The sequence below is a fragment of the Heterostelium album genome (genome assembly GCF_000004825.1).
Source record: "Heterostelium album PN500 unplaced genomic scaffold PPL_scaffold8, whole genome shotgun sequence".
In the NCBI taxonomy this organism is placed as follows: Eukaryota; Evosea; class Eumycetozoa; order Acytosteliales; family Acytosteliaceae; genus Heterostelium; species Heterostelium album.
Window position 1 is genome coordinate 694,798 of NW_008805070.1, and position 27,412 is coordinate 722,209.

General features: G+C 31.0%; 11 protein-coding genes across 11 annotated transcripts; 3 read left to right on the forward strand and 8 right to left on the reverse strand.

Annotated features, from left to right (window-relative positions):
* Positions 1–51: 51 nt before the first annotated feature.
* PPL_07907 (uncharacterized protein) lies at positions 52–362 on the reverse strand (the record flags this gene model as incomplete). Its single annotated transcript, XM_020578740.1, has 2 exons — positions 52–99; positions 147–362. The coding sequence occupies 2 exons, from the start codon at positions 360–362 to the stop codon at positions 52–54; spliced, it is 264 nt and encodes an 87-aa protein (XP_020431204.1).
* Positions 363–1,971: 1,609 nt separating this feature from the next.
* Positions 1,972–3,035, forward strand: PPL_07908 (uncharacterized protein; the record flags this gene model as incomplete). The annotated part of the gene is made up of 2 exons (XM_020578741.1): positions 1,972–2,365; positions 2,434–3,035. 2 exons carry the CDS (start codon positions 1,972–1,974, stop codon positions 3,033–3,035), a joined length of 996 nt encoding a protein of 331 aa, XP_020431205.1.
* A 121-nt stretch (positions 3,036–3,156) lies between these two features.
* Positions 3,157–4,959, reverse strand: PPL_07909 (uncharacterized protein; the record flags this gene model as incomplete). Its single annotated transcript, XM_020578742.1, has 3 exons — positions 3,157–3,555; positions 3,639–4,304; positions 4,954–4,959. 3 exons carry the CDS (start codon positions 4,957–4,959, stop codon positions 3,157–3,159), a joined length of 1,071 nt encoding a protein of 356 aa, XP_020431206.1.
* Positions 4,960–5,250: 291 nt separating this feature from the next.
* PPL_07910 (uncharacterized protein) lies at positions 5,251–6,710 on the forward strand (the record flags this gene model as incomplete). Its single annotated transcript, XM_020578743.1, has 3 exons — positions 5,251–5,644; positions 5,712–6,299; positions 6,676–6,710. The coding sequence occupies 3 exons, from the start codon at positions 5,251–5,253 to the stop codon at positions 6,708–6,710; spliced, it is 1,017 nt and encodes a 338-aa protein (XP_020431207.1).
* A 1,545-nt stretch (positions 6,711–8,255) lies between these two features.
* PPL_07911 (uncharacterized protein) lies at positions 8,256–9,218 on the reverse strand (the record flags this gene model as incomplete). The annotated part of the gene is made up of 4 exons (XM_020578744.1): positions 8,256–8,366; positions 8,453–8,698; positions 8,755–8,978; positions 9,068–9,218. 4 exons carry the CDS (start codon positions 9,216–9,218, stop codon positions 8,256–8,258), a joined length of 732 nt encoding a protein of 243 aa, XP_020431208.1.
* Positions 9,219–9,409: 191 nt separating this feature from the next.
* Positions 9,410–10,220, reverse strand: PPL_07912 (uncharacterized protein; the record flags this gene model as incomplete). The annotated part of the gene is made up of 3 exons (XM_020578745.1): positions 9,410–9,698; positions 9,782–10,031; positions 10,115–10,220. The coding sequence occupies 3 exons, from the start codon at positions 10,218–10,220 to the stop codon at positions 9,410–9,412; spliced, it is 645 nt and encodes a 214-aa protein (XP_020431209.1).
* A 131-nt stretch (positions 10,221–10,351) lies between these two features.
* On the reverse strand, positions 10,352–15,307 carry PPL_07913 (uncharacterized protein; the record flags this gene model as incomplete). The annotated part of the gene is made up of 6 exons (XM_020578746.1): positions 10,352–10,359; positions 11,717–11,884; positions 12,368–13,666; positions 14,102–14,524; positions 14,664–14,708; positions 15,286–15,307. 6 exons carry the CDS (start codon positions 15,305–15,307, stop codon positions 10,352–10,354), a joined length of 1,965 nt encoding a protein of 654 aa, XP_020431210.1.
* A 196-nt stretch (positions 15,308–15,503) lies between these two features.
* On the forward strand, positions 15,504–16,553 carry PPL_07914 (agmatine deiminase family protein; the record flags this gene model as incomplete). Its single annotated transcript, XM_020578747.1, has 1 exon — positions 15,504–16,553. One exon carries the CDS (start codon positions 15,504–15,506, stop codon positions 16,551–16,553), a length of 1,050 nt encoding a protein of 349 aa, XP_020431211.1.
* Positions 16,554–17,142: 589 nt separating this feature from the next.
* On the reverse strand, positions 17,143–19,021 carry PPL_07915 (glycoside hydrolase family 5 protein; the record flags this gene model as incomplete). Its single annotated transcript, XM_020578748.1, has 3 exons — positions 17,143–17,859; positions 17,952–18,164; positions 18,236–19,021. 3 exons carry the CDS (start codon positions 19,019–19,021, stop codon positions 17,143–17,145), a joined length of 1,716 nt encoding a protein of 571 aa, XP_020431212.1.
* A 465-nt stretch (positions 19,022–19,486) lies between these two features.
* On the reverse strand, positions 19,487–20,463 carry PPL_07916 (uncharacterized protein; the record flags this gene model as incomplete). Its single annotated transcript, XM_020578749.1, has 4 exons — positions 19,487–19,760; positions 19,800–19,908; positions 19,992–20,050; positions 20,141–20,463. The coding sequence occupies 4 exons, from the start codon at positions 20,461–20,463 to the stop codon at positions 19,487–19,489; spliced, it is 765 nt and encodes a 254-aa protein (XP_020431213.1).
* A 580-nt stretch (positions 20,464–21,043) lies between these two features.
* On the reverse strand, positions 21,044–27,231 carry PPL_07917 (uncharacterized protein; the record flags this gene model as incomplete). Its single annotated transcript, XM_020578750.1, has 5 exons — positions 21,044–23,548; positions 23,620–23,960; positions 24,130–24,152; positions 25,943–26,172; positions 26,290–27,231. The coding sequence occupies 5 exons, from the start codon at positions 27,229–27,231 to the stop codon at positions 21,044–21,046; spliced, it is 4,041 nt and encodes a 1,346-aa protein (XP_020431214.1).
* Between the last annotated feature and the right edge of the window lie 181 nt (positions 27,232–27,412).

Here is a 27,412-nt window from a genome sequence, read left to right on the forward strand (position 1 = left end):
TTGGTCGATTTCGAATGATTATAATCTATAAACTTTACTATATTTCTATGTTTATTCAATTTTTGCTGTCGTAGAATTCTTAAGAGTTAGTAGTATGAACTATATTGACAATGTTTACTTTTGATAAATTATTTATCTATAATTACCATTATATCTATTTCATGTTGTACATGTGCAAGTTCTTCTTGATCTCTAACCAATATTCTCTTTAATGCGAAATGCTTTGAAGTAGAGTGATCTTTTACAAGGTATACATATGAAAATCCACCCTCTGCAATCTGTTTAACAACATTTAGATTATAATGACCTATCTTGTGGGATTTACTTTGGTGACCACCCATAATTCTTTGTAGAGTCTTCATCTTTTTTTTGAATGTAAATGTCTTTTGCCAACTTTGTTTGTTGTCAGCAACTAGTTAACTTCCCCACTTACTCAAATCTATCTATCTATTCTATTTATTCTATCTAATCAAATCTAAATCTTTATCAAAATAATTATAGCTTTATCAATCTATTTATTATCTAATCTATCTATCTATTTTACTTTTTAATATAATGTTATAAATATATATATAAATCTATTATTCTACTACTTTATATGAATGTAAAGGTGAACATTAATGTTTGAGTGCAAAGTGTTTTTTAAAAAATTTTTAATTTTTCATTAATGAAAAAAAAATATAATTTAATTTAATTGTTCTTTGTTGTAATAATAATTTTACAAAATATTAATTTTTTTAGTGTAAATTTCGAAATAAATATCTTTTTTAATTTTTTATCTATCTTTGTTGGAAAATTTAGCAATATGATATGATTTCAACAATATGATATAAAATTTTGAACATATATAATGTGTTAAAAATTGTAATAAAAACAAAAAAACTAATTTAATTTAAATTGTTCATTCGCATAACCCCTTTTTTTTAGTGTTATCCGGAACTCAAATTCTATCCAAATGGTTACAATTCAAAAAAATAAATTAAAAACAAAAATTAATATTTCGAAAGTGTAAAGATCTTATGAAATTTGACCTAACTCGATTCCACCAAACAAGGTTACATTGCACCTTGGCAACATTTCCCTTAATATGTAAAAAATATTTTAACCAACTATAAAAAATTACTAAGTGAAAATATAATTATGATTAGTCATACATTTTTTGTAAAGAGAACCAATTGATTATTAGGAAATTATTTCAAATTATTTTAGATTTATTTCAGGTATCACTGCTCTATTGGCAATTAACTATATTTATTTCAACATCTATCATAGGCAGACCATATAATCACATTGTATTCTAACTATAACGGACCAACAATACAAGTTGACAAACATTTTATTCAATAAATAACGACTTTTCTATTAATAAAGAAAAGAAAGCAATTTGAGTTAACGAGACTTTTTTGTTTCAAAAAAAATTTGAAAAAATCATACTTTTTGTTTTTTTGGTTACACAGTTTTTGTAATTTCTCGATTCGGTGTAAGTTCACAATTTTTTTTTTTTCGAGTTTTTAGCACTGTTTGTAGGTAACCCCAAACCACACCACAAAATTGATTAATTAATGAATTAGATGTGGTTTAAAATCTATGAAAAAATAACAAAACAAAATGATGGTCAAATTTCTCAAAGTAAATCAAAATCAAGAATGCAGATCTATTATTTTAATTGATTGAATTATTCAAGATTGATCTGACTATTGGGCAATTATTTGAAAAAAATATATATCCTTTCTATTGTACAAAATTCGAGTATTTTTGATTCGTTTTTGGACTTGAATTAATAATATCCAACTACTTCTAAACCTTTTATTTTTGGGGCAAATTATTTTGAGAATCTATAAATACCTGAAGTCAAGGATATTTCCAAATCACAAAAAATCAAATACTTATCAAACAATCAAATAATTATTTTTTTATTAAGCAATAAATTAACATATTATCTCTATTTTATCAATTCAATAACAAAAAACAATGGATCCAGTTTCAAAAAAATTAAATATTCCACAAATCAGTGGACATATTGAAGATTCAGTAACTCCATCGACCAACAGTAAGAAATTCAGATTCGTTGAAGTTCCAGATTATCTTGGAAATGGTCAAATCCATATCAAAACCAGAGGTTATGCCAAACCAGAAAATCATAGTATCCTACTCTATTGTTTACCAGATAATCATGATACTGTTATGACTTTGAACTTCACGACCGCCATTCAATGTACAAGTGCTCGTCATTACACTTATACTCCAACTCAAACTGAATGTGCTGCATATTATGCAATCTATGTTTCAAACCAAACCAGTTATCCATCAACATTACCTGCTGGTGATATCTTAACCATTCCAGGTTATATCACTTTTACTGCTTGTAAGTTTGAAAAATATATTTAATTTAAAATATAAAATCAATACTAATTTCTATTTTTTAATATTTAGCTGGACCATACACACCAGATTCAGTGATTGAGTCAATCAATACCGGAGTTAATGCTTGGGTTACAGCTCAACAACAAAATAGTCTCACAAGATTGACAGCAGGTGAAGATCCACAACTTCCATCACTCAGTCAAACAATCTCTGAATTGCATGATTATGGTGTTCCACAAGGTTTCTTCACAACCGATGTAACCAATAACATTCAGATTCTATTGAATCAATACAGTGATTCATTCAATCAATTGAAAGAAGCAATTAAATCAAAAGGACCAAATGCAATCGTATCAGCCAAACATGATGTTGCACTTGGATGGGGATGTTGGTGGTGTCAAGTTGGATTTGGAATCATCATCACTCTATTGACTTGTGCGATAACCGTTGCATTGATTGCATTGATTCCAACAGGTGCTGGTGCTGCTGCTATCGGTGGTATTGCTGCATATTTAGTTACTTGGTTCGATATCACTGCTGCTGTTGCTTCAACTGTTGCCGCTGGTCTTATTAAAACCATTGGTACTGTTGCTTCAGTTTCGATTGCAACCATCTTACTAAGTTTACCAACACTCATCTGTGAAGCCATTGGAACTTGTAGCAGCAGTTAAATCTGCAAGAATAATTAATCCTATTTAGTTATTGTACATAATTTTAAAACAATCTTTAATTAAAAAAATTAATAAAATAAGATGTTAAATCTATAAAACCTTTAGAATATTTGTTTTTTGTTTATTCTCTTGACCGTTTTGTTTTAAATTGTCTTGCTTTTTGAAGAAGTTGTCTCCTTGTCATTTGTTCACCATCTGGAAGTGTAATAGTTTGCTTGTTGTTCAAAAGAGATAATCCAATTTCTTTGTAAATCAATGATCGTGTGTAATCTAATTTGAGTGCTTCAAACCATAGTTGTTGTTTTGTCATTGATTGTCCATTTAGTAGTGTGATTGAAGCGCCGGTTGTAAGTAGTAATGAAAGATCAAAATAGGAATTAGGATACTCTGGATCACACTCTATCGCATGTAACAAAAGTTGTTTTTTATTCATTGATCGTCCATTATTCAAAATGATTGTTCCACTATGTGAGAGTGTATCTGCAAGGTTATGATATGGATGTGAAAGTTTTGGATCACACTCTATTGTTTTCAAATATAATTGTTGAGTGTTATTGATCCACCGATTGAAAGACCAACCGCAAGGTTATTATATAAAATTGCATGACTTGGATCATACTCTATTGCTTTCAAGTATAATTGTTGTTGTGTCAATGTTTGTCCATTGTGTAATGTAATTGGTTTTCTTTTAGAGAGTGTTAATGCAAGTCGATAGTATAATCCGGAATCAGTTGGATTATATTCTATTGACTTCAAGAGTAATTGTCGTTTTGTCATTGATTTTCCATTATTAAGTGTTATTGTGCCTCCTGTTAGTAATAAAGAAAGGTTGTCATATGAATCCGAAGATGTTTGATCATACTCTATTGCTTTCAAGTATAATTGTTGTTCTGTCATCGATATTCCATTGTGTAATGTGATTGATTCGCCATCTGAAAGAGTAGTTGCAAGGTTATGAAATGCACTTGAATAAGTTGGATCACACTCTATTGCTTTCAAGTATAATTGTTTTTCTGTCATCGATTCACCTGATGGAAGTATGATCGATGATCGATTCTCATCTGCAAGAACGATTGCCAACTTGTAATAAGCACCTGCATAGTTTGGATCCAGAATGATGACTTTCAATAGGAGTTGTTCTTTCGTCATTGATTCACCTGATAGAAGTGTGATTTCTTGTTGATCTTTGGAAATATGATCAATTGTTATTGCAAGTTGGAATAGTGCATCTTTATCATTTGGATTGATGTTGATTGCATTCAGATATGTCTTGTTTTTTATTTTCCATATTATTTTAAAAAAAAGAAGAAGAAATAATGTTTAAAAAAGGAATATCAATTTCTTTTTGTGTTAATCGTTTTGAAAATTCTTTGAGGGATAGATAAAATTATGACCCAATTCAATGAGAAAAATTGTAGCGGAAAATAACGTGCATCCTCCGTTGAAAAACACTTCGCACACCCACAGATGGAATACCAAAACTGTAGAAAGGAAGTGTAAAGAATACAACCTTGTTTCGAAGTAAAAATTTATTAAAAACTAATTCATATTTTACTCAATCTTTAAAATGTTTTTTCGAGAATAGTTCTAAATATATATTAAAATCAAACAATAAACCAATCAACAACACTTACTCAATCGATAGCACGATTTCGAAATGCTAACAACTAGCAAAAAATCTTAAAAGGTTTTTTAATTATTTTTTTTAATTTAAAAATAAAAACTTAAAAAAAATTCTTTTTTAGTTTTTTTTTTTATTTTTACTCGATTTTGTGTTTGGCTTTATTGTGGTTTTGTGAGAATTATGTGTTGTTAAAAGGTAACCCCACCCCACACCACCACACCACAAAATTGATTAATTAATGAATCAAATATAGTCTGAAATCTTTAAAAAAAACACTAAATGATAGAATGATACTTTCATTCAAATAACACAGATCTTTTATTTGAATAGTTTGGATTATTTCAAGATTGAGGTTTTATTCAATAATATATCTGTTTTAAAAAAGACAATCAATTTGATATTCAATAGTTTTTTGGACTTGAATTAATAATTTCAACATATCTTTGTTTTGGGGCAAATTATTTTGAGAATCTATAAATACCAGAAGTAAATGACAATTTCAAATCACAACAATCAATCAAATATTAAAACAAACAAATTATAAATAATTAACATATTATCTCTATTTTATCAATTCAATAACAAAAAACAATGGATCCAGTTTCAAAAAAATTAAATATTCCACAAATCAGTGGACATATTGAAGATTCAGTAACTCCATCGACCAACAGTAAGAAATTCAGATTCGTTGAAGTTCCAGATTATCTTGGAAATGGTCAAATCCATATCAAAACCAGAGGATATGCCAAACCACAAAACCACAGTATCTTACTCTATTGTTTACCAGATAATCATGATACTGTTATGACTTTGAACTTCACGACCGCCATTCAATGTACAAGTGCTCGTCATTACACTTATACTCCAACTCAAACTGAATGTGCTGCATATTATGCAATCTATGTTTCAAACCAAACCAGTTATCCATCAACATTACCTGCTGGTGATATCTTAACCATTCCAGGTTATATCACTTTTACTGCTGGTAAGTTATAAAAATATATTTAATTTAAAATATAAATGATTACTAATTTCTATTGTTAAATATTTAGCTGGACCATACACACCAGATTCAGTGATTGATTCAATCAATACTGGAGTTAATGCTTGGGTTACAGCTCAACAACAAAATAGTCTCGCAAGATTGACAGCAGGTGAAGATCCACAACTTCCATCACTCAGTCAAACAATCTCTGAATTGCATGATTATGGTGTTCCACAAGGTTTCTTCACAACCGATGTCACCAATAACATTCAAATTCTATTGAATCAATACAGTGACTCATTCAATCAATTGAAAGAAGCAATTAAATCAAAAGGACCAAATGCAATCGTATCAGCCAAACATGATGTTGCACTTGGATGGGGATGTTGGTGGTGTCAAGTTGGATTTGGAATCATCATCACTCTATTGACTTGTGCGATAACCGTTGCATTGATTGCATTGATTCCAACAGGTGCTGGTGCTGCTGCTATCGGTGGTATTGCTGCATATTTAGTTACTTGGTTCGATATCACTGCTGCTGTTGCTTCAACTGTTGCCGCTGGTCTTATTAAAACCATTGGTACTGTTGCTTCAGTTTCGATTGCAACCATCTTACTCAATTTACCAACACTCATCTGTGAAGCCATTGGAACTTGTAGCAGCAGTTAAATCTTTATGATTATAACTAATCTTTATTTATTATTGTACATAGATTTAAATTCACTTATTACCTAAACCAATTGTACATAGATTTAAATTCATCAACCGATAAATAAAATATCCAAAATAAATATTAACCTGTAATGTTTTTAATGTTTTATTAATCTTATGTAATGATAAATTTTTAAAGCCAGACATGGTCATCGTTCTTTGGTTTTAGCAAAAAAGAATTGTGAAAGTGAAAGCTTTGTACAAATAAATATGAATAATAACATTAGATTACTTTTAGTTAAATAATACCAATAATAATAATAAGTACATTCTTGAACTTCTAATAGAACAACAACAACATATTTATTATTTCTTTTTAGATAAAAATATATTTGAAAGATTAGGCATTTCTTAATCAGTGTACAATAGAGCTAATTAAAAGAAAGCAAAGAAAACAAATATAGGACCTTATTGTGGTTTTTGTTAAGCAAAGACATTTTGTTGTAGACAACTGTAACCGAATTAAATTTAAAGTAAATCTAATTTTATTATTTTTGCTTAATTATACTTTATTATTTTGTAGAGTACAAAAAGATCAAAAAAGATACCTTTTTCAACTACTTTAATTAAAAAATATTATTTTTTTTGCATTTTCATTTAAATTGTTTTTTTGACAAAACAACTCGGCAGGTTACAAGAGAATGGTACCATGAACAATTTTCATTTAAACAAAAAAAAAATGTTTTAAACTTCATAATTTTTCAAATTTTAAAAAAAATAAATTAATAAAAAAGGATAATTCAATTTTTAAAGAGTTCTTTAGAGATTTTATTTAAATAGTAGTCATAAACAAACAAACGAATTACAAATTTTCACATTCCAACACACAAACACCAAACACACACACTATATTTATTACTTTATACATTCCGTTTAATTAAAAAAAAAAAAAAAACATAACCAAAAAGTTTATTTTCTTTGTTTAATTTATTTATTTATTTATTCACAACACATTTTACTTTTTTTTTTTTAAACATCACGTATTATTACAAATAATCTCCTTATTTATTTTTATTATATTATTCTCAAACATATAAACTCTTTATTCAATCAATAAATTTATATTTATTTTAATATAAAATCTATAAACATTAAAACATGTCGTAAGTATATACTTTTTAGATAAATAAAATAAATAGTTAGTCAGTCGGAATTGTATTTTATTCTTTTGAATCTAAAGAAAGAAACCATTCAACCTATTATAATGAAACCACAACAGAACATACAGAATATCAGATTTCTTTAGATTAAATTATATATTCCTATATATATAAGATTGTTTACACAAAGAAAGTTCTAATCCATTAATTAAAATTAATTAATAATAGTCATGCACAACCCAAAGTTGATAAGGTCTATCAGACTCAAAACCAGGTGAATGAAGTCACAGGTATTATGAACGATGCCATCGGTCAGATGATTCATAACCAACAAAAGGTTTCCGACCTTCAGTCCAAGTCAGAGAATATGAAGGAAAGTGCCTCACAATTCAAGAAGAACACAAAGGAAGTCAAACGCCTAATGTGGTGTAGAAATATGAAGGTATGCACATATACAACTACTGTCAATTAAACAAAATGCGAATCACTAACAATTCTAAATAAAAACAAAACAATGTAGATGACATTAATTATTGTTCTTGTAGTACTACTTCTATTGGCCATTATCATTGTACCAATTGTATTAAAGTTTACAAAATAGATATAAAAAAGAAACAACATTATATAATCAAATTAACAAAAAAGCTTCATGTTTGAATGAAAATTTTAATCCAACAATCCCAAACCAACTTTATATAAACCATCCTTTAACCATTGTACATTAACATATATATAAAATAATACTCTATATTCTCTATAGTTTTTAGATTTTTAAAAAGATAACGATCGTTTGAAATGTCTTATTTGAATCTTTGTTTACATGCCGGACAATTGGCAGTCTTTTTGAAATATTGATTTGAACAATGTGGATGTAATCTAATTTGACAATTCATACATTCTTCTACAACTCCCTATATAATATATAAAATGAATGAGTAATTAATAAGGAAATGTTTGTTTGTTTTTGTTTATTAGTTTAGTAAGATATATAACATACATTTACTGGTAATACTATTTGTTTACATAGTTGACAATGCGGTAGTTCAGTCAAGATCGGATTCAAGTCGAGTATAGCTCTCTCTGTAAGTGAAATCATTGTGGTGCCAGAGTCTTTTAGCCAACCGTCTACTTTGAATTTTTGGAGGGTCATCTCTGCCATTGAGAGTGAAATCGCTGCACGATTCGCCAGGTTTATACATTCACTAGACTTTGCCTCACCTCCATTGGCAATGAGTGTTTCCATCTGTATATAAATAATAAAGAGCAACAACGTATTATTATTATTATTTGTAAATATACTATTAAATCATTTTGGTGGTTGTTTATAAACAGACATACAGTTAATTTAAATAAAGTAGTTTCGTTTGCATTGTAGTTTGTAGTCAATTTCGATGATTCATCTGGTTTCAAGTTGACCAGACACCAAAAATGTTTATCGCTAGTTCTCAAATCTTTTATCTGTAAGTTTAAACTGATGATTGTTGAATTTATAGAACGTATGTATTCGCTTGAAGCTTCTCTATCTAGAAAGATAATAATAATAGCAATAAAATTAACATCAATTTCTTTTTATATCTATATAATATTATAACAAATCAAATATAAAATTTACCTCCATAATGTCTATTTATACATGCAACGATATTATCTACAGTTTTTTGTTCAATGATTCTTCTCTCTATAAATGTTTGTAAGAGTGTTTGATATTTTGCTTCTAATATCTCTAGTGCTCCAACATAATCTTCATTCTCATCATCTGACATATCTTATTTATCTGTTTTATAATAGACGACACTACCAATAAAATTAAAAAACATTAATCCCATATTTTCTAAAAAAAGCGCCGAAAAAATAAATTTTTTGTCTTTGCAATAAAAAATCAAACAAAACATTATTAATTTTATATATTTTATTTTTATATATTATATTTGAAGACTATATATAGTTATTTTAATTATGCTTCTTCAAAGTTTTGCATTTCCAAATCCTTATCTTTGTTAATATCGGTTTTCTTCTTATCATCTTCAGTTTGTTCGAACAACTCATAGATTTGAGTCTTCTTTGCTTTCTCTTGAGCGACGGTCAAATCGTAGTTCTTTCTCAATCTCTTTCTTCTCCAACCGAGCAAGAAAGATAGAATTGACAAAAGACCACCACCGATAATTACAAATCCAATATATCTTGCAGTTAACAATTTGATCTTCATAATTGTAATTGGTATTGGTACGTTTACAACACCAATTCTAAAATAGGAATAATAAAAAATGTTATTATTAGTAAGTATTTTCAAAAAAAAAAAAAACTAAAATTAACTATCTATACATACAAGAAATAAACTAAACCTCTTGCTAAACCATTGGCAAGGAATATAAATACACGAATAGCTTTTCTTGTCCATCTATTTCTTATTTCAGCATAGATGATCATCAAACCAGAGAGAATACCATAGAATCCAATTACAGCATATTGTAGATAGCTCTGAATCGAGTGGTCATTAGTTGTTGCCATTGAATAAAAACTCCAGGCTCCCATACCACACTGTGCAATACCACAAATTAAACAAAATATTCTTACAACTTTAGTTTTGTTTTTTGATTATCAACATATTATTGGTCAATAAACTTTCAAAAATATTCTATTTCTTTCCAGGACTACTTACATATTTTAAATGAAAATAGTAGACAGCATACAAATCCACAAGGCTCTTTACTTCTTTCTAATGGTGGCTCATTAGGCTGGAAGATTTCACCAACTGCGTGCATCATCTTTGAACTTTATTATTGGGTTATGTGATTTCCAAACTAAAGGAATCACCAATTGTGTAAAATAAATAAAAGTTGGAATAATAAAATCTAAAGGTATTCTACAGTTTTTCTATGATGACTGAATGAAGTAATTAGTTAACTATTAATAAAATAATAGTGATCGAATATTATTTTTGTTTTTTATAAATTAAAAATGTACAAAGAACAAATAATGATTGGAATTGTTATTAAAATTATTATATTATTTAATATAATTATTATTTTTTTATTATTTATTTAAAATTAATTTTTATTGATTATAAATAGTATTTGATTAGTTGTCATGGTTTTTATTTGTGGATTGTGAATTGATAGAGTATGATACTTACAGGTTTTTTTTTTAATTTTGATTATTTTTGTGGATGGTAATAACAAATAAGTGTTTATTATATTTTTATCTGTCTGTAAAAATATTCAGAGGTAGATTTGGATATCGTTGAATTGAGTTTTGGATTATTTGCTAATATGTTTGTTAGGGATTTTGATATACTATTTGATGATGTATCTGTTTATAATTTAATAGATAAAATTCGACAATGAAGAGATTATTATTATTTTATTTTCTCTATAAGTTTATCTATTTAAATAAATTATAGTATTAAAAAAAATAGTTAATATTTCTTGTAATTCAGAAAATATTAAACATTAATGTTTTAACATTTATCTTTTTTTTTTTTAATCATTAACACATACAATAAATCCTGCTCCTATTTCTACTACTTGTTTTTCTTAATCTAATAAAGATTAATTAAAAAGTTTATTTTAATTTAAAATATTTAAAACCTATAATTATTATATATTACAATAATAAACTAAATAAAACAATTATTAAAATATAATAAAAAAAGATGATAGTTGCTATCTTTCCTTTGTTTATTCATAATAAATTCACTCTATAATCTCATATAAAACTACCCTCAATCAATCATAATATATATATTGATTATTCTATCTATTATCAAAAGATGACACCAAACAACACATTTATTGAATGATATGTGTATTTATAAATAAACCCTCTATCACAAATTAAAAATTTTGATTTTTAAAAAATAACAACCACAAGTGTTTGAATTCAAACAAATATGTCAAACCACACTCACACTCACTCACACACTTGTATATATTATAAAAATTGACAACTAATTAAATATTTTAATTTTAGAATGACTTTTTTAATAAAAAAAACAAAAAAAACAAATATATATTTAAATGTGTGTATTGTTTTAAAATCCACAAGAATTAAACAGCTTAATTCACACCACTCAATGCTGATAAACATAGTTGAAAAGTCTGAGAAAAGAATGTTAAATACAATGATAGATTTGGTGATTTCAATGGTTATGACACAATCGAGTTAATCATTAAATTAAGTGAATAGTATTCTAAACACACATTTCAATTTAATTCACAGCTGTGCCATTTAAATTTAGTTATTTTAATTTAAAATTTTTTACTTCTTGTCCTTTTCTTGGAGGTTGTTTCATGTTTTTCGTTGTCAAGATCGATTACACTATCGTAGTTTGATGATTGAGTTGCTTGTGATGATGATGTCGTTGTTGCTGATGCTGAGGAAGTTGTTGATGATGGTTGAGGTTTTTCATAGAAACAATATGCGTCACCCTCTGTATCTAAAGGATATCCATTGGACCAAAGTAAATAATCGAGGTGGAATTGTAGTATCACCGCTCTGTTCTTGTTGTCCGTTAGCAAAAAGTTGAGCTGGCGATCCGATACAGCATACGGTAATCTGAGCTCGCTAAAGCAATTGGGAGTGACGTTTTCAGCTTTTGCATTGAATTCGGTGTAGATCGAAGTGATGAGTGGGTTCAATGGCAACATCTCGATGGTGTTCTCACGTAGCTTCATACGTTCGAATTTGAAATTCCACAGCAAATAGAGGAAGTCTGACTCTTTGTCGTAGTAGCTTGCTAAGCATACTAGATGAGTGATATTCTTTGGTTTGACACGCTGGAAGTTGTAGAGGTTCGACTCTTCATCGATTTGAATCATTGCATCAAATGCATTGTTGTCGTCGGTCTTGCAAATGAATGGTATTCCATTTACTCTGCCTAGTCTGAACAGTGTATGGTTATTGAATATCTTACCAGAGAAACCAACAGGAATCGACGGTATGATTTGCTCTATAAAATATGATTTCTTTGATGATGATGATGTTGTTGTTATTGATGGTTCTGTTAACAACACTGGTGTAGATGGTGAATTAGTTATTTTTTGTTGGTCTGTTGTTGTTGTTGTTGTTGTTGTTGTTGCTGCTGTCGATGTTGTTGTTAATGATGATGATGCTGCTGTTGTTGTTGGAGATAGACTATTGATTGCTTTAGGTGACTCTAACTTTTCATTATCTCCAAAGAGAGGTGGTGAAGATATCGATTTAAGCTCGGGTGTTGTTTGATCTTTACTGTCATCAGACTCCTCCTTTACATTTACCAACAACATCTTTGGTTGTTCAGATTGATTAAATTGTTTTTTATCTTCATTTAATTCTGACTTTATCATATCGTGATCATTGTCATCCTTATCACTCTCTGAATCATTGTCACTGTCATCATCGTCATCATCTTCATCTCCATCTTTTGTGCTACTACTATCACTTGAATTATCATTATCATCCTTATCATCAGCATTATCATTTTCGTTATTGCTATTATTACCAAATATATTGTTATTGTTGTTGTTATTCATATCAACGTCATTATAGTTGTTATTATCATTTTCATTGTTATTATTATTGTTATTCATATCAATGTCATTATTATTATTGTTATTATTATCATTATTATTATCAGCAATATCTTCATTATTTGACTCTTCATCAGCATAGATGATACTGTAAAAGAAATGTTTAAGTTCACGGTCTAATACCATTAGCTTACAGTCGTCAAAGAGAGTGTTTAAGTTCTCCTGATTTTGGAATTTAAGAGATTTGATGTGTGGTTTCTTCTCGTCAAAGTCCAAGTCACAACGTCTCATTTCTTTGTCACAAAGTATATGAATGCTGTTGTTGTTGGTTGCTATGCTTATCGGACCCATAACTTCAAGTGCACCCTGTGAGTTTCGAATTTGGAAGCGCTTGGTAGATCCACTGACCAACTTGCCAGAACCAATGTGGAATCGTTCCATTGTGAACCAAGATCGGTCGTCCCTATCGATCTTTACCGATACAAGTTCGTAGTACTTATCGATTTCAAACTTGTGTAGATGACTGTTGCGTTCTTTAAGCTTGGCGATCTCCCCTGTGGCCGTACTGACCTCATTGACAGCCTTTATTGTCTCTTTAAAGGTAGTGTCAAGCTTATTACAGAGTTGTCTTCGCTCGGAGGTGAAAAACTGGAATTTATCGGTAGTCGGTGACTCTTGGTTCCATTGTTGTGTGACATTGATGTCTTCGATGAAATCAAAGATTGCCGTGCGTATCAGCTGATCGTCGTCGTAGCCGTCGTACAACGCCAGATTCTTCATGGTTTCGAGTTGGTTGAGATGCTTCTGATTGCTCTCGAGATCGCCTCTGAGCAGCGATGTAAACGGTTCGAAAAAGTCGTCGGTGGTGGTGAGTAGCGATCTCTCCATGATCTGACAGCTCTTGGTGATAAAGTCTTGGATGTATTTTCGCTTGAGCAGTGTCAGATCCAGTGTGCTTTGATCGAGTTGAATCTGTTGGGTGGTGCGGTCAGAGTTGGCTTCGAGATTGGTTCTCATCTCCTGACTGAGATCTCTGATCTTATCGATCGTTTCCTTCTTGAACGGAACGATCTTGTGTCCTTCGTGGTTGTCCATGAAGCACTCTGTACAAACAGCGACCTGACAATTCAAACACAAACATCGTAGTTTGTAATGATGAATCTGACAATACCTCTTTTGTAGTATATTCTTTGGTTTCAAATCCTTTTCATCTTGTAGTGATTTATCTTCTTGTGATTTCGTAGTAGTGGTGGTGGTTGGTGTAGCTATTATTACTGTGCTTGTTGATAAAGAAGATGAAGAAGTAGAAGTAGAAGTCGTAGTTGTTGTTGTTGTTGTTGGTGTAAGCTGTAGTTGTTTAGATGTAGTTGTTGTAGAGGAAGTACCACCTATCGGTGATAACAAGAGTGTTGGTGAAGATGTGGTGGATGCAGCTGTAGGTGTATCTGTCTTTTGTCGTTTTACGTTCACATCGAGATGCTGTTGAGTAATAACCTCTTTTTCACAATTTGGACATTTGGAATCATCTTTGAGATCGTGATATGAACACATAAAGTGACCACCTATACATATAAAAGTTGATGATAAATGAATGATATAGATTAGTTTCAATTGTTAAACGATAAATTACTATAACTATTGATGATAATTACAAGGAGTCAAAAGCGACAATTCTGAAATGGTAATCAGCTTCGTACATACACAACATAAAATCGATAGACCATTCATTTTTTATTGAATGTTCAACTACAACATTAATAATAACTATTTCATATCTTTCTCAGCCATATGAAATTTCCAAATTAAAAAATTTTTAGAGATCCATTTACAAACACAAAAATGATCAATTTTGTAATTTTTATTTCTTAATTTAAATGCTTTTTGTCTGTGAACTTTCAATCTCAATTTATTCATTTGTGATAATTATGTTTAATTAAAAACAATTAGAAAATTTCTTGATTGTGTATAAATGTTACCAATTTTTGTAAATTAATTTTAGCTCAGAATACACTGGATTCAAAAGAGTTATTTTCTTGAATTTTACCCAGAGGATACCTCCTCTTAAAGAGATTGACAATTTCTTGGGAATTGGTACCCAAGTAATTTAATCTTGATAACAATTTTTTAAATTTCAAAAAACGGTCAATTTTACACCGAGGTTTGTAAGTCACACTCCGTATGATAAATTGTCTTGGATTATTTTTCAAATCTGTGTGATTTAGGAATTTTTTTTAAAATGTTATTCATATTTTCTCATCAAAGTATTTTATACATAAGGTTACATTGTCCGAATCCATGTTTTAAAAAACTCATGAGCTATTACCATATATAGAATATGCTTTCATTTTTTTCAATTTAAACAATGTGTACGAGGTAGACAACAGAAAACTAGAACCTCATAATAGATTTTCTTTATTTTAAGATACAAATCTATAAATATTTATAAAAAAAAACTATAAATATTTAACCTTTTTTATACTAATCATTCATCAAATAACCAAGATCAATAAATAAATAAAAAATAAATAAACGTAATAAATAATGTCAGAAGTACAACAACGTTCATTTATGGCTTTTGGTGCCGATAAATCACTTTGGAAAGACTTTACACGTGATTGTCAGAATGCTCTTGGTCGTGTTGCTCGTGCCATCTCCCAGTATCAGCCATTGACTGTTTTCTGTCGTGCCAACGAACGTGATCTAGCAGAGGAGAAATGCGGTAGCCACAATGTAACGTATATCATCACGGAACTAGATGATATCTGGATTAGAGATTCAGGTGCATTCATACAAATATCACCTGCCACCGGCCAACTGAGTTCTGTTGGTTTCAACTTTAATGGCTGGGGAAACAAGCAGAAACACTCAAAGGATGCCAAGCTTGCTGCTTTCATGTCGGAACTCTATTGCCCATCAACTTTTAGAAGAAGTGCACTTGTTGGTGAAGGCGGTGGCATCGAAGTCGACGGACATGGAACTGCGATAATGACCGAGAGCTGCTGGGTCAATGCCAACCGAAACCCAGGCTGGAGTCGTGACCAAATCGAGCAGGAACTGAAGGAGCAACTCGGCTTGAGAAAAATCATCTGGCTGCCAGGCATCAGAGGAAAAGATATTACCGATGGGCATGTCGATTTCTATGCGCGTTTTGTCAGACCTGGTGTGGTGATTGCCAATCTCGATACCGATAAGCACTCACACGACTACAATGTCACCAAGGTGCAACTAGATATTCTGAGACAATCTACTGATGCCGACGGTCGTCCACTTCAAGTATATTGTCTTTCGCCACCACTCTACCCGAGAGAGAATCGATTCACTGACGAAGATGATTTTGCAGCTGGCTATATCAACTACATAATAGTTAACGGTGCCGTGATTGCTCCCGAATTTGGTGATGATGATGCCGACGAAGAAGCATACCGATTGCTGTCCGAACTCTATCCCACTAGGAAAGTTGTTTTAGTAAACATCGATGCGATAGCTGTAGGTGGTGGCGGAATTCATTGTGTAACTAATGAATTACCTGCTACTCAATTCAACCAGTCTCATTATCCAGCTTATAACACTCAAGGTGGCTATTATCAATAATAATTAAATAATTAAACTCCAGAAATGTAAATAACAATCCATATTCTATAATAAATGTAACCATAAAGCTATTTAAAAAAAATCTTTTTATTTGTTCATAAATATTAACAGTTTCCGACATGGAATAGAAATAAAAAAAAAGATTTGTAAAAATCTATATATTTTTTTAGTTTATTTGAAATATTAAATTAATTTGTATTGGGATTGATTCAATTAAAAAATAAAGGAAATAAATAAACTGGAATGGTAACTAGGAATAACAATGAGATGAAACCTGAAGAGCTACTAAAATTTTTGTTTTGTTTAAAAAAAGATGGAAAATAAAAGTGGGTTCATCATCACTATCACCTTCTTTCTCCGCTTTAAGTTGGGAATCAATTTCTACGAGTGAAATCGATAAAATACCAACGATCTTTAATGATGTTATAGTTTTGTTGATTGGGAGAAAAAAAGAAAATAGAATATAAATAATAGTATTTCTATAGAGTATTCTGGAAACTATAATTATAATGACTCTTGTATAAATTTTTATTAAATATGTAAACAATATTTGTTAGATTTAAATTTTATAGGTCTGTTTGAATTTTAGTTATGCTTCATGAATATTATTATTCTTTATGTGTGAAATTACAGTGAAAACTTGGGTGTCTTTATCATATTGTATTTTGGTTGGATGAGGACATAGCCTACCTAGTAATTCCAATTTCTCTTGGTTGATTGTTATCCAATCATCTGCAAGGATACCACCAGTGTCACCACTATTTGGATTGAGACACCAATAGAAACTGTCTGTACAACCCTTGTCTTTGAGATACCTTACGAAGCAATCCATCCAGACACGATCGAGTTGCTCAGTGTATCGACCACCCCACTCACCTACTACAACGGCACGCTTGGTGGAAGTCGGTAACAAACCAAAATTGAGATCCCAATGTTCCACCATGATACCTGGAAATCCTGGATTTCTAAAGTGGGCGTGGTTCACAACGCTTGGACCATAGCAATGTGGTGAGTATACAAACTTCTCCATGTTTGGCAGACTGATAGTCGAATCTGGTCGACCTTCTGTTTCAAAAGACTCTCCCCAACAACAAGAGAATTGTGATGATTGCTGTGATGGGACACCCTGTCCAAAGATAAGCCATCTGTTTCCACCGTTGTTCTGAATGTAACTTCCAATTCTATTGATTGCTTTGTCCCAATCGGTCATTGGGTTTCCAGTGTTCCACGTTGCAGAGTATGGTTCATTCTTTAAATCCACACCCAAAACATTCCATGTTTTACCATATCTCAATATTAATATATACTAAATAAAATTAAATTAGCATGTTTTTAGATGAATTAAAATAAAAAAGAATACTATACCCATGCTTTCAATGTTTCCTGTTCACTATATACACTGTTATACCAAAGTCCATCATGTAATCTGTCATTTGGTCCAAATGAATGCAAGTCCAATAAAACTAACATTCCTTTTTCACCAGCAGCTTCAATTATAATATCTAATACAGATAGTGATCTCAATCCATGTAAATCTGAATTCATTGCCGGTGAAATAGAGATAGATGTTGGGAAAGGATCTTTTAATACCATCTCTAATGAAAATGGAATCTTTTATATGAAAAATAACAATTAACAATAAGTAACATGAAATATTGAATAGTTTTTTTAAAATAACATACTCTAATGGCATTGAAATTATTAACTGATAAGAATTCGATATATTGTTTATAATCCCTCGACCAAAGTCCGTGTACTACTGAAGTTTCAGTTTCGCAACCAAACCAATTTACACCTTTCAACTTGAAGACATGATCATTCACCCATAGACAACCATCTTTTGATTTGAAATCGAGTGATGGATATTGTTTGATGGTGTATTTCGATTTCATTCCATTGATACTTGCTTTCTTTAATATCTTTGATTTGGAGAATGTGGAAGGTGTTCGATTGTATGGTGATCCGTTGCTAGACTTTGTGAGAATAACCGGTCTTTCTTGTTGCATCTTTTGGTATCGTTCCCTCTGTATCTTCTTATAATCGGATAACTGCTCATCAAATGCAGGACTATCAACGGTTGGCGTCGAACTATTACTACCAGTGGAAGAACACGTACTCTTTGGAGAAAGCAGTACTCCGTTTGCATTCTCCAATTCATTACCATTGGTTCCAACTTTTGAAAGTGAAACCACTTGATCTCTGTTGCTCTCTGATATGGTAACTGGTTGTGCTGTCAAAGTATCTACAACATTACCGTTCAACGGTAATATTGTACTATCATTACCATTTGGATTATGTTGATTATTATTGGTTAATGGTGAACTAGGTATATTATTAGGATGTGTGAACACTGAATTTGCTCTATTCTTATCATATTCCTTCTGTTGTTTTTTGCGGATCTGTCGTAATTTTCTTTTGTGAAGGCGATTACTGATTTTTGACAAAACACTTTTGAAAGGATTTTTCATTTTCAAGAAAATTGTTTTTATTATTATAATTAACTTTTGGAATGTTATCTTTATGAGTTGGTTAAGTCTAAATTATTGAAAACATCAAGTTATTTATATATATAAATAAATTCCAAAATACAACAACTAACCCAAAAAAAAAAAAATTAATATATTAAAAAATTATTTAAATGCAATAAATTGAATTTATTTTCTTCAAATAATAATGTATCAATAAAACACACCTATATACATACATCAATCAATCAATCAATCAATTAATAAAATAATATCATTTATAAACTAAAATTAAAACACACAGTAATATAAACAATCAAATCAAACACTTAACAACACTACCACCACCCACTCTATCAAACACACACACACTAACACACACACATAAGTTTCATTTAATGAAAAAAATATTTGAATCACCTGACTGTGTAATAATATTATTCTATCAATATTTTTTATTTTATTTATTTATTTCTTTTTTGATTTTGGAATGGCGGCACCCTCCTCTTCCAAACCTAATTGCTTCATCAATGCCTCAGCTTCCAACTCTGACTTTGATTTCTTCTTTGGCTTTGGTTGTGTCTTCTTTGTTTTCTTGCTTGATGTCGAGCTTTCAACGACGGATTCCTGTGGATCTTGCTCTTTATCTTGGTTTACATATTTGTCATGGTCAATCTCTGGTTTCTTCTTCTCATCCCTATCATCGAATCGATCTGTTAGTCCACGCTCACTCGAATCAAACCTGTCTGACTAGTAAAAAAAAAATAGTGGTACTACTTACTTTGCAGCTGAAAGTGATGGGTATTGTTTATTACTCTTTGAAGCGGTAGCTGGTGTATTAACTGATTGAGAATCTGCTTTCTCAGCCCATCTCATGTTGTTTGGAATATCTATGATCATTTAATTGCACACACACTCTAATGTTAGTTTATTCGAATCAGGTTTGTTTGATAGCATAATGATGAAAACTTACGAACTGTATCGATTTTAGCCTCTTTGACATCTGAAATAGTAGAAATTGGTGCTGTTTCTCTATAGTTGGTTTATTAGATAAAAAATAGGTTAGTAAATTACTAACAGATAAATAGTAGTAGTAGTAGTAGATTAGATTGATGATCATACTTTGGTTTAGAGATTTGTGAAAGATCTACAACAGTCTTTTGCTTGGCGGCAATTACGGCGGCGGCAGACAAAACTGGTGAAGTTGATTGTGATGATTCGAGCGAGTTGGTTGGTGAAGTGCTATCGGCAGTGATGGTAGTGGCGGTGGTGGTGGTCGATGCAGATACAGTTTGAACTGAGCTGTTTGATGTATTTAGTGATGATGATGAACTATTTAAAGTGTTGATTGGTTTGGTTGTGACCTTCTTGTTCTTCGATACCTTGTCTTTCTTGGCGAAAAAGCTATTCAATTCGTCATCTTCGTGATTATCGAGTGTAGACATTGTTTGATGATTAAATATTGTTATAATTATATATGTAGCTAGTTTATAAGTTAAATAATAATAATAAAAATATAAAAAAAATGATACTAAAGTATTTTTTTAAAAAAAAAAAAATTAAAAAATAAAAATAAAAAAAAAATCAAATTTCAATCGAGTTTTTATTTTTTCAATTTTTTCTTAATCATTTTTGAAACTCCAAAAATGGAAAATGAATTAAAGTAATTATCTCTCTTTTCAACTCAAATGAATTATCGATGAATAATGATTTAATTGGTTAATATTTTTTATTATATGTTTTTTTTATGAATCGATTTTTTCATAGTTTGGATTTTAAAGGATACAACAACAACAAGTTATATAAATAGTATCTAAAAAAAAAAATTAAAAAATAAAGAATAGAAATAAAAACTAAAATGGATTTTATGTTAGTTTGGTTTTTTTTTTGTTCTATAAATAAAATGTCAGAAAAACATACCATCTATATATTATATTTTTTTTCATTCTTTCTTTTCTTTTCTTTTTTTTTTTTTTTTTTTCATATGATTTTTTTTTTTTTTTTTTTTTTTTTTTTTTTAGTTAATTAAAAATATTCTCTACCCTCCTTCATGATCTTATTTTGAATACGTTTTCCGTATGGAGTGTTTTTCAACATGGGGAGATGTGGACGAATTGCCTCGACCAACTTGGTGTGTTGGTGTGGCTCAGCGATGGTTAGTGAAGTTTGGATGACATAGTTTGCGAATGGATCCTGTAGTAGGTTGTGAAGAATGTCACAGTCGATGATCTCTTGGATCAAGTTTCCACGAGTCATTGGGTCGGCGACGTGCAAACACTTCTCTACTACATTCGACGAAAACTTTTGGGTGGCCAAAATTGGTACGTTACCCAAGAAACGTTTGGCCATCTCGGTGGCGAGACCGGGGAATGGCAAGTCCAGGACGTACTGGACAACGTAGTTACCGAATGGATCTTGGACGAGAACCAACGAGTTGGAAATGACTTCGTTGATCAACTGGAACTTTTGCGACTCGGAAGCGTGGTCGATGCATCGCTGCAATACACAGCAACCATGACGATGTGTGGCTACGGCGATACAGTTGGCTGAGGACGACACCGAATCGTAGATGAATTGGTTGTCGGGTGGCGATAGCTTATTAAGGCATTTCTGGATGACGTGATTACCGTTGAGATCTTGGATCAATGGCACGACGTAGTTTGCCAGTGATTTCTTGATGAGTGCAATCTGCTCGGGTGTGGTGAGGAACTCGATCATCTTTTGAACGGCACGTGTTCCGTGCATGTTCATTGAGATACGCACAATGTCAGGTCCAACCTTGTCAATGATCATCAGACGCTGACGATCGTTGCAGTGCTCGAGCAACTTCTGACAGAGGTAGTTACCGAATGGATCGGTCATCAACTCCAACATGTACTCACAGACCTCTTTGAATATGATTTCAGTGAGTGGTTCGTCACCATCTTCCAATTTCTTCTGGAGGAAACGACAACCGTGTTGGTCTCGGCACAATGGGTAGATGGAACCGGTGAGCTGCTCAATCGAGGTATATTGTTTGTTTGAAATCATCTCGATCTTACCATTGATATCGAGCGATGGCTGTGATGTGAGAGTGGCTGCCGCTGCTGCTGCTGCCGCTGCTTGTTGCTTGCTATTATTGCTATTGCTATTACCACCCATATTGTTTTGTTTGTTTCCACCACTCTTCTTTTCGTTATCATTATTATTATTATTATGATTGTTACTGTTGTTGTTGTTGTTATTGTTTCCAACTGAATGATTAGTTGGTAAGCTCTTTCTCTGGTTCTTCTTATTATTATTGTTATTATTATTATTAGAGTGGTTAGATGAGGCAGACGATGGAGAGTTGTGATTACTATTGGAGACACCAGTCGAGTTGTTGAGCTTACCAATTGGCGATTGTGTAACATTTGGTGAGTTCTTTTCATTATATGATTGTTGCTGTTGTGACTGGTGGTGATGCTGTTGCTGTTGCTGTTGCTGCTGTTGTTGCTGCTGTTGTTGCTGTTGTTGCTGCTGTTGCAATGGTTCAGATGCAGATGCTAACTTTTCATCATGATCGTGGACGTAGTTGCATTTGCTTCCTCTGCTACAATAACCTTGGGTGTAGTATCGACAGACTTGTGAAGGTGAAGAGATATCATTGTTGTTTGGTGGAGTTGGCGTTCTAGATGGTATAATATTATTCTGTTGCTGCTGCTGTTGTTGCTGTTGATGATGATGTTGATTCTTTTTCTCGAGTGCGTTGATGGCTGCAGATGGAGGATCAATGTAGAATCGCTCGAACGATGACTCAATATCACCACCGATGATCTTGTTGGAGGAGGATATTGGAGTGGGGGCGTGAATCTTGCTAGAGATGGCTTGGGGTTGGACGATGCGGGGCTGTGGTTCGAATGCCTTGTGCAGTCCAGAGTTGGAGGTGCTCTTTGTCAGTGGTCCACCGATGTTCATTCCCTCTTCCATTAGACGGTTGACAGTGGACATTGCAACCTCGTAGGATGACTTGATCATCATTTCGTCTCCGTTGCCTACCACCTTGTTTGGCTGTCCGTTAAAGTGCTGCTGGTCGTTGTTCATGTGGTTTAATTGACCGATGTTTCTTGGGAGATTGCCCATTCCTGGTGGAGGGCCGGACCATTGTTGTTGTTGTTGCTGCTGTTGTTGCTGTTGCGTATTGGCTCCCTGTGCAGCTGCACCTGACATCTCAAAATATGACTTGTTATTAAATGGACTGTAGTTATCTTTTTGAAGGTTGCTCGGTTGATTGTTTTGAAGATATGAAGACAAGTTACTATTGCTCTTGTGTTGTGGCTTATGTTGCTGTTGAGCAAAGTATTGTTGTTGTGGGTGCGGTTGATGCTGCTGCTGTTGGTATGAGTGTTGTTGCTGCTGCTTATTTTGTTGTTGTTGATAGTATTGTTGCTGGTGCTGTTGTTGTTGTTGTTGTTGCTGTTGTCTTTGCATTTGTTGATACAACTGTTGCTGCTGTTGTTGTTGTTGCTGATGTTGTTGTATCATACCCATAATGTTTTGTCTGAAAAATGCCTACAATAAAATAATATTAATTAATCTTTTTTTGAATTCAGAATATAATAGTAAGAAATCTTCCAACATACTTCATTGAATCCATTGTTGGTAATGACATCGGCACCGGCTTCGTCGAAATCAGGAATGTTGTAGAAGGAGGGTGTTGTTTCAAGGGGTGGCGGCAGCTTGTCTTGATTCTGGTGTTTGTGGTAGAACTCAAAGTAGTTCTCATCGCATCGAATGTCGTAGAAGATGTCGTTGGCACGAAATGCAAAGAGAGAGTTACTGTTCAGAGAGAGAATGGGCGGCGCAGAGGTGGAACGATCGGGTGGCTTAAAGTTGAGATTACTCAGCAACTCCTGATCGTCCTCATCCTCCTTCATCATCTCTGAGAGCTGCTGTTGTTGATGAAGATATTGATGATCCAGAGCTTTATATTGGAATTTCTATCCTAGGATAACAAAATCGTTTTGAATTATTGTCCTAGGTTAACTAACTGAATTGGGAAATTTGAAAAATAAAAAAAAAAACAATCTATTATTATTATTAATATATAGGTTGTTGTTTGTTTTGTTTGTTGTTGTTATTGTAGTTTTTACCACTACTGGTTGATGACAAGTTCCTAATTTTGAAAAAGAAAAAAAAGAAAAAAACTTTACTTAATATATATATTGCAATTTAAATTTTAAGTGTGAAGAATAAAACTGAAAACAATAATAATAATACAACAAAAAATTAATATATTTTAAAATTACAACAGAACAATGAATGAAATCACATTGATTAAACAACAAAACAAAACAAAATAACAATTTTTTTTGGTGAAAAAAATAAAAACAAAAAAACAAAAAAAAATAAAAACAAAAATTAAAATTAAAAAACCAAAGCTATAAAATAAGTAGGTTATTGTACTTTAAAATTGAAATAAACAATGTAATTAAATTGAATGAAACTTATTTTTATGTTTTGATAGTTTTTTTTTTTTTTAATTATTATTTTATTATTTATTGTTTTATCTGTCTTCTTCCTTTGTGATGTTATTGTTAATGTTAAGGTAATGAGTGTGTGTGTGGATGATTTGATAAATATGTAAATATATTAAAGTATTTTTTGTACATATATATAGTCAAGCCAAGAAAATATGCAAAGTAGTAATAGTTCCACTTGAGTAGATAGATGTGTTGTTGTTCGATTCACAACAATTGTTACCATATATTTTGATCAGCCATTAAAAAAAAAAAAAAAAAAAAAAAAAAAAACTAACTCCAACAAAATTGTTATTTAAAATAAAACAAACACCAACACACACACACCCACATACACAATTTGATAAAAATAGATTATTATAGTTGCAGGAGTAATAGTAGTAGTAATAGTATGTGAGTGTAGAATGGTCGATTGGTTTGGTATATGTCCAAATGAATGAATGAGTGTTATATGAAATTAATTAAATTAAAGTGCGTGGGTATGTAATATTTAAATCTGAGTGAGTGGTGATGCATCACATTCATTTCACTCATTCGAATGATCATTAACTATTTGTAATATTACAGATCTTTCTTTGGTTCTTTGGATGTAGGATATCTTGCAAATCTATCTATTTAATTTGTTGGGAATGAATCACTCAGATCAAATCGAAATTGTTACTTTTTTTTTTTTTTTTTGGGTGAGTTTTGATTCGATTGATTGTTTTGATTGAGTTTTAATGATTGGTTTTAACAAAAAAAAAAAAGATAGTGGTTGACTTGGACGAACATTTACTGTGAGTAAATGAATGAGTTAATGAAACATGAAACAAAATGAACAAAAAGAACTTCCTTTCTTTATTCTTTTTTATTTCTCCCAATGGAGATCTGAAATATTCAAAATAAACTAAACTAACGAAACAAAACTAAATAAAACAAAACATTTTTTAAACATTAACAACAAACAATATGTATTTTTGATGCTATTAAACATTAATTATTTCTTCTGTGCTGTTTCTATTATTATTATTATCTGATTTTAAATCTATCTACCTTTTTATTAACTAAAAGTTTAATTAAAAATAAATATAAGATATATAAATAAATAAATAAATATATATAAATATTATTAAAAGGAAACTAAACAATCGAAATGGAAAACTAATTAGTGTTGTTTGATTGATTTTCCAACGATGAATGAGAATGATTGAGATCATGTCATAGAAAAAAAATATAAATAAAATTAATATTTTTTTATTTTTTGAAAAAAAAATATAAATCAATTTTTTAGTTTTACGTTTTCATGTACGTTAATAAAAATGACTTAAAATAGCTCATAAAGGAATTCAGTTGTCATCTTGAAAGTCGATACACCAATCCAAATTTTTTTTTTTTTTTCATTTTTTTATTCGACAAGTTAATCATTTAGAGCTTGCGAGAATTGTACGCATGCTGATTTTCCAATTTTTTCTCAGCGATTTGTTGCTTTTTTGCGTGAAAATCTGTTAGGAGACTTGTCCACTGGTGTTTAGCTCGGTGTGATCCAGAGGACGACGGTGCTCTTGGTCCCAATTGCGATTGTCTCTCTCTAAGATCTCGGATTCTCTGTTGGTCTGATGCCAGTAGACTGCTCTGATTGATTTCCACAATTCCAGATGCTGATTTTTCAATATTATACTGCAGAGAAAACAAATAAAAATTGATGATTAGTAAGTAATCTATTGTGTCTACTTCTTTTGTTTTCTTATGAGTTTAATTCATTATAAAGACAAAAAAAAAAAAAGGAAAACTTACTCTATCGAAATGTCTATTTTGAAATTGTTCCATTTGTTGATATTGCTGTTGTTGTTGTTGGTACTCATAGTATTCTTGAGAGTATTCGTCAACACCGCCATTTTCTTCATCTTCATTTTCATACTCATAACCATAGCCATTTTCATATTGGTAATCTGATTCACCTGCTGTCAAAGGATGTTGTTGTTGTTGTTGTTGTAATGCTTGTTGTTCTTCAATCTCTTTCTGTAATTGTTCTTCATCGATAGATTCAGAAGTTTCATCACCAAATGAAAAGAATGATATTTCTTCTTCCTCTTCTTTTTCTTCCACTTGGCTATCTTTTTTCTGTTTCACATTATCATTAGCCTTCATTGATTCAACTTTATTTTTATTGTTCTTATTTACATCGGTATTATTATTATTATTATTTTCTTTTAATTTCTTTAACATATTCTTCCTTAGTGCACCAGGTATCATTGAGTTATTAATTATCTTTTTTTCATTTTCGTTCAATTCATTATCTATATTGCTGTTATTATTATTCTTATTTGTTGTATTCTTATTACTTTCTTTAGCTATACTGTTATTGTTGTTATTCTTTTGCGTATTGGTCGAAGTCGTTGAGGATTTAGGTGCAGGAAGTGATGCTAAAAAAGAGTTTGAGTGTTGATCATTCTTTGATGACGATGATTCAGTTGATTGTCTTTTCGTTTCTCTTATATTATCATTTTGATTATCTCTAAAAAGTGATGTGCTGCTATTTACTATCTTTCTCTTATTGTTATTAGTACTACTGTTACTGTTAACAGTGGTGTGTGCCAATGTTTCCTTATTATTATTATTTAAATTTATAATATTATTTTTAATTAGAGGTTCACTTTTATGACTTTTACTGCTTTCACTTTTAATATCTTCATCTTCTGAATCAGATGATTCACCATCAGATTTATAGTCAAACATAGCTATTATTAAACTCTACAAATAGAAATTATGAACTTTGACACCCTACCATCCACTAATATATTTTTTTTTGAAAATTCAATAATACAAGATTAGATTTTTTTGTTTTATTTCATTGTCGAAATTAAAAATGATATTTTTTTGTTGTTGTTATAGAAGTCTATGGTTAATATGTGCTTAA